This window comes from Crocodylus siamensis, chromosome 6 (genome assembly GCF_052110815.1).
Source record: "Crocodylus siamensis isolate JL-2025a chromosome 6, ASM5211081v1, whole genome shotgun sequence".
NCBI lineage: Eukaryota > Metazoa > Chordata > Crocodylia > Crocodylidae > Crocodylus > Crocodylus siamensis.
In genome coordinates, this window is record NC_143400.1 from 4,441,144 (window position 1) to 4,447,950 (window position 6,807).

Sequence of the window (6,807 nt, forward strand, 5' to 3'; positions counted from 1 at the left end):
TACAAGTCCGGCCGGCAGCGCACGGCGCGGGCAGGCGCGGGTGCAGCACAGTGAGCAACGCGAGCTCTTGCTTTGGCTCTGTGCTGCCTACTCAAGCCACCTGCGTGTCTTACCCGTCTGCACGCAGTTGTTTCCAGCGTAAGGCACTTTGAGAGAATAGACACAGCCCAGCATCAGCAGCCTCCCCTGCCGCCGACATGGCAGGCCCCGTGAGAACGGCACCGTGGCTTGCACTGCGCAGCCCCAGGCCTTGGCTCACGTTTGTAGAAAGGGGAACATATGACAGGGGAATCGTGTCCTCGGACCCCATTTTGTTTTCCCCACCCACGCCCAGTTCGGCACGACTGACGTACAACAGATGCTAAAGAAGGAAGGGACACCGGTTGTCAGCCATAGAGGTTTTATTGAGAGGGCTATAGGACCTCCGAGTATTTGGACCAGCGCATCCTTAGCAAAGCAAATTTCTCTGCCCTGCCAGTTCTGTCCTTAGCTGGCTCGGGCAGTCAGCTGATGTGCAGGCGGCGGGAGGGTATCAGTCCCTGGGGTGGGAGTTCATGGGGTAGCTGTGTCATGCTCTAGGATGGCTGTGGACGGTATCCATTTTCTTTACCCTGGGTCTGGGCCTGACAGTCTATGGCTTCTTCTCGGAAGGACAGGCAGCATTGTTCTCCTGAAGGACCACTCTTAGGATGGACTTAGGATTATTTGACATGGTGGCCTGAACAAAAATATTCCCTTCAGTCACCCTGACAGAGTCACATCTCTGGCTAAGCTTAACTTTCTGGAGGGATGGAGTATTGCTGGCAAAGTTGTTCATTATTGAGAAGTAAAGTGTCTCAATTGTTTCACTGGTATATTTAGTACCTGTGATAGTGACAGCCAACTCTATGTTGTAAAGAACGTAGTCAAAGGGGTTGGAGAACATGACAGCTATTGTGAAATCACCGACTTCATAGGCCAGGATCCCCACACTTCCACGAAGGCTGTAGCTGGTCTTCACAAACACACAGTTTGACGTGGAGCCTGGTGGGATTGTAGGAGCAGGAGGGATGAAGTCGTGGCCACTGGAGCAAAAATAACTGCAAGAAGAGAAGGAGGAGGTGAGTGTTACGAATTACGCTCTTAAAGTCACACGCAGTTTGCTCTAGGCTGGGGCAATGATCACGCAGAGCAAGTATCCAAAGTCACATACAGAATCTTTATTCGCCTGAGCGAGGTGCCTCTACAGAGAGGGACCCCGCCTACTAGTTATCACACTTTTTTATACTTTCTAAGTGCATAAGCGTTACTTCATGATTCGCTCATGCTCCCAATCATCTATTAACTAAATCACTAATCTGTCCAATCAAGCGGCACTGTGGGCGTGAACACCAAAGTTTAGCTCTCGTGAATCACACGCCCCCTATATTTTGTCTCAAGATGTTTATCTAACAAAAACAAATTATGCCTGACTTTTAAGGTTCTCCTGTTGACGAGACTCCCCTGTTGACTGGATTCAGTTAGTTTCATATCTTATCAGTAACTTTCACACAGTACCCCTCACACAGTATCCCTCTTCTCTCCACGCCGTCTCGTAAGTGCTGTGTCCGTTTTTATGAAATGGAGGCGAAAGGACAAAGAAATGGCCTCACTTGTAGCATTACAAAGCCTTGCTTTAACCCTACAAGATTCATATACAACATGACAAATTTGGTGCTAATGAGGCAACACTAAATACTTGAGAAGAGCAGGGAGGTGGGAAGCAGCCAGCGCCCTGGCCATGTGGGCGTCACAACACTTAGACAACCTGGAGTGCCCCGGTTCACTCGAGTGGAAGTGCGCCTGGCTGTACCCGCCGTGACTGGCTCCTTCATCTCGGCGCCCCTTGCAGACAAGAAGAAAGCAGCCACGTCTGCAGTAGGAGCTTGGGCTTCTTCCCACACCTGGATGACGTGAGTGCCTTCCCGCAAGCAGGGGAGCCAAATGGCTCTGTGCGGGAAACCGAGTTCCCTTCACACATCTAAATGGCAGCGTTTTAGCTGCATGGCATTTGTGGTACTTACTAGGCCTTTGCAAAGCGGTTAGTATTCGCTTCAGATTTGGCCAATTCAGGGGACAGCGATTCGATTTGGTGTTTCGAATCACTGTTCCGAATTGATTAGGCCAAATCTGATTCCGAGATTCGGCTGCAGCTCAATCTCCGAGTCAGGGAAGCCCACCCCATGTGCTGCCCCAGCCCAGCCATGGCTGCCCCGCCTGGCCCAGCTCCCGCCTCCACTCCCCGGGTGCTGCTGCACGGGAGGCGATCCCCGCTGCCTGCCACTGCCCCCCACAGTTGCCTCCCCCGGCCCAGCTCCAGCCCTTTAAGAACCGCCCCCAGACTCACTGTTGCTGCCCAGCAGGGGGCAATCTGCACCGCGTGTGGGGCTCTTCCGTGTCCGTTGTGAACAGATGATCAGCCAGACCTGGGCAGTTCGACAGACCGAGTCCAAGCGACCAGAGGACCAGGCCCCACCCATGCACTCATTACAGAGAAGCCAGCACAAGACAAGGGCAGACGGTGGTGGGTAGCAGGTACATGGGCAACCCTCTACGTCGAACTGTGAGCTCAGTTTTAAATCTGACTTACTACCTGGAGCGTCCACTACGGTGAAAGTACCTTCGCCAAGTGAAAAGACATTTACACTTCCTCTTCCCCCTTCTTCACCATCTTCTTATTTTGCACAGATTTCACGAGAGAAGGCAGGTTAGCAATGTACCGTGTAGACTAACTGAGTCACAGTTGTATAAGCGTCTCTGAGCAAGATCTCATTTCTTCAGATGCCGTGAAAGGGCCCTCGGACTACATTTGCGAACAGACACTTTGTTTTTATTGGTATTAAACTCTCCTTTGCAAATACAAGTTTCTGTTAGGAAATCTGGTCGGAGGGACCTTTCATAGCATTCAGGCACAAACACCCTTCATCAGTATTGCAGAAAGGATTGTAAAAGTTCTCCAGGGTTGAAATGAAACTTTACATTTCCTAGGATTTCAGAGGAGACAATCGATGGAAAGCTCCTGTGGGCAGGCAGCTCTTAGCTGGTGAGGAGTCTCTCAGCGCCTGTGAGGCTCTGTGAGGATGCAAATTTCCATGGAGAAAGGCAGGAGCAGGATCGCAGGTTGTTGGTGTAATAAAAGATATCACCTCTACTGCAAACCCTGATTGGAGTCTCCTCTAGACCAACATGGTTACAACCTAGATACCCGACACACGCGAGTAAACGGGTGCTCATTCTGGTGAGTGTCGACTCTTGGCCCGGGCTCCAGCTCCGAGTCAACTCTGCTTGTTTGGGGGTGCCCCCCTGGGGGTGGTAACGGCTGCCCGACACAACCGCAGCAATGGACTTCACCTAGGGGACTCTTGGCAAAGGCATGGAGTATTTAGTGCTTGTGGTGCACGGTGTGCAATTAGCCCACTTATGCCCACAGCACTGAGTCTGTTCTCTGATTAGTTAAATATCAGCTTAACCACAAAAGAAGGGAGCTGCAGAAGCCAGAGGAACCAGAACCTGCCCTCTTTGATTTCTAACAGCCAGACTTGCAAGGCTTTTCTGGTCTGAGAACGTGAGCAGAAGTTTCTGGGTGCAGTAGAGCCGAGTGGTTGGATGCATGTGGGAGAGCTGCGATGCGGCACAGATAAGTCTACAGCGAGCCCACGTGAGGAGCCAAAGCCAGGAGGCAGCAGGGGAGAGGCAGCAGGGGAGATTTACCTTGGGGAGTGGAGAGTCAAGTTCTGTGTCTGGTTGATTATCTCGATTCCCACGCACCTCCCAACATCGGTGTTTGCCACCAGACTCTGGATGCTGTCTGCCATTGAGCCCCAAAGTGTCAGGAGGCTGGGTGCACAGCTGGCTGCTGAAAAGGGACCTTGCTGCTGGTGAGAGCCCTGCACAGCTGCACTGGGTGTCTGAGAAACTGAGAAGGAAACGTTCTGGGAATGGGACATGCAAATGGAAATGGGAGTTGCTATTACTAGCCAATGGGAGTCCGAGATGATGTCTGAAATTGCTTTGAATTTGGACACACATGTGACTGAAGCACAATTTGATAGCAAGTCTGCACATCTTTAAATCTGAATACTTGGCCGAGTTAGTCTTTCATGTTTGAACAGCCCAACTGTCCTGGGCCTACACCCGACCAAATCTCATTTCTCCATGACTCCAGGCTGAATAACTTACCTAAACGCATACCTCTTTAATCAGTTTGGTAACATGCAGGTTTATGTTGCTGATCTAAGCCAAAATTCAGACTTGCAAGTGAAAAATTCGATCTCAGACTATAGATTTGGGAAGCAGCTCCTGATATTAAACTTCGCTGCAATATGGAATCCAGTAGGTCATGCAAACGATCTTGCATCTTCCTCGTAGTGATGCTATGCTGTTAAAAAAGGGAAAGAAAAGTTTGCCCTTAAAAGGAAAAAAAAATCGGTTATCATGCCTGGAACAAGAAGTGCTAAGGGTCTCAAGCATGATCAAATAGTTATTGGGGGGTATCGTGAGCAGAGAACCGAACACCCAGCTGGTTTTACACATTTACATGCCTTTGACATGTCACTCCCCATCTCCCGGATTCTCTGGCTGCCGGAGGAGGGAGCAGCAGGCCTGGCGGGGTGGCGCAAGGCTGGGCTGGGAAGCAGAAGCCTGGTTTCTCTCCGGACTCAGAGGGGAGCGGGGCCTGGCGTGTTAGGAATGGGGGCAGCCTCCGAGTACAGATCTACCCACCAGGGCAATATGAGACCAACAGAGTAATAGGATGCCTTGGACACTGCTTGTGGGGAAGCAGGGACCCCAGCCCTACAAGTAGCTGTGTGAAGCCTCCTCTCCAGGCCTGGAAACCTTGGCAGGTCACATAGCTAGAAGCCAGGGCAGGACTTCTAGTGCCAAGAACATGTAGGATCCAGTGTCCCAGAAAGGCAATCTCTCATGACCTGCACTGATCCTGAGGCCAGCTGCACTCAACCATTTCCAGGTAAAAGCCTCCCTTTTGCCTCCTAAGCAGCACCAGGACACTCGCCCCACTGTGCCTAGGAAGCCTGGCCAGACTGTATCACTGGGGTGGTGCACCCTGGTGCCTGGGGTCCCAGGTCCCCTGGTCAGACATCCCTCCCTGTTCACCAAGAACCTGAGCAGAGGGCACCACAGCCAGGGCCTGCCAGGGAGGGTGGAGTGTAACAACCCGCACGTTGCAGGGAGCAAACCAGGAAAGCCAAGGCTGCAACTGAACTGAACTGGTTTTGAGTATCAAGGACAATAAAAAGTCCTTTTTCAGATACGTGGGGAGCCAGAGGAAAAGCAAGGGCAACATTGGACCCCTGCTAAACCAGATGGGACATCTGACAACTGATGCCCAGGAAAAAGCCAACTTATTAAATGGGTACTTTGCGTTGGTCTTTTATCAGTCCCATGGGATGCCCATGCCTGCTACGGGACAGGGAGATCCAGGTGATGGAGGCTCTGTCCTTGGACCCATATTGTTCAACATCTTCATTAATGATGTGGACATTGGAGTCAGGAGTGGACTGGCCAACTTTGCCGATGACACCAAACTTTGGGGCAAAGCATCCACACCAGAAGATAGGCGGGTGATCCAGGCTGACCTGGACAAGCTCAGCAAATGGGCGGACGAGAACCTCATGGTGTTTAACACCGAAAAATGCAAGGTGCTCCACCTTGGGAGGAAAAACCTGCAGCACCCTTATAGGCTCGGCAGTGCTACGTTGGCTAGCACTACAGAAGAAAGAGACTTGGGGGTCATCATTGACCACAAGATGAACATGAGCCTGCAATGCGATGCTGCGGCTAGTAAAGCGACCAAAACTCTGGCTTGCATCCATAGATGCTTCTCGAGCAAATCCCGGGACGTCATTCTCCCCTTGTACTCGGCCTTGGTGAGGCTGCAGCTGGAGTACTGCGTCCAGTTTTGGGCTCCACAATTCAGAAAGGATGTGGAGAAGCTTGAGAGAGTCCAGAGGAGAGCCACGCGCAAGATCAGAGGTCAGGAAAACAGATCTTACGACGACAGGCTGAGAGCCATGGGGCTCTGTAGCCTGGAAAAGCGCAGGCTCAGGGGTGATCTGATGGCCACCTATAAGTTTATCGGGGGTGACCACCAGTACCTGGGGGAACATTTGTTCACCAGAGCGCCCCAAGGGATGACGAGGTCGAACGGTCACAAACTCCTGCAAGACCGTTTCAGGCTGGACATAAGGAAGAATTTCTTTACTGTCTGAGCCCCCAAGGTCTGGAGCAGTCTGCCAGCGGAGGTGGTTCAAGCACCTACATTGAACACCTTCAAGCAAATTGGATGCTTATCTTGCTGGGATCCTGTGACCCCAGCTGACTTCCTGCCCCTGGGGTGGGGGGCTGGATCGATGATCCTCCGGGGTCCCTTCCAGCCCTAGTGTCTATGAATCTATGAAATCTATGAAAGCACATGTGTAGATGTGTCCTCTGTCATAGGCAATGTGGAAATTAAACTAAGCCATATTCACCACTTCTCCCATACCTACTACCTTCTTGGCTGCAAACCCTGATGTGTCTGGGTGTGTCCCACACAGATAGGCTCTGTACAGCATATCTCTGCACCAGGGCTTTGACCCCTGGGTACAACTTTTATGACACAAGTGTCACTTTCATTTTCTTCTTACTGGAAAGCGGCACTTGGGCGATTTCAGGAACTGCAAACTGCACTTATATGCTGGGGCAAAGGTCTCCCAAATAAGAGAACAGCCCCTACCAGGATATGACCTAATAGGAGGGACAAGGCAGGACAACAGAGATGCTGCGTTT

At 51.4% G+C, this 6,807-nt stretch overlaps 1 protein-coding gene across 1 annotated transcript; it reads right to left on the reverse strand.

Moving 5' to 3' along the window:
- Positions 1–383: 383 nt before the first annotated feature.
- LOC149860595 (uncharacterized) lies at positions 384–3,952 on the reverse strand. Its single transcript, XM_090055183.1, has 2 exons — positions 3,730–3,952; positions 384–1,079 (listed from the first exon to the last, which is right to left on the reverse strand). The coding sequence occupies exons 1-2, from the start codon at positions 3,831–3,833 to the stop codon at positions 632–634; spliced, it is 552 nt and encodes a 183-aa protein (XP_089911309.1). The 5' UTR covers positions 3,834–3,952; the 3' UTR covers positions 384–631.
- Between the last annotated feature and the right edge of the window lie 2,855 nt (positions 3,953–6,807).

What these genes read in the sequence shown, in the direction of transcription:
- LOC149860595 (XM_090055183.1), bottom strand. Translation starts at nt 3,833, where the DNA reads ATGGCAGACAGCATCCAGAGTCTGGTGGCAAACACCGATGTTGGGAGG. An exon ending in TTGACTCTCCACTCCCCAAG is followed by an intron (nt 1,080 to 3,729) that starts GTAAATCTCCCC and finishes CTCTTCTTGCAG; the next exon opens with TTATTTTTGCTCCAGTGGCC.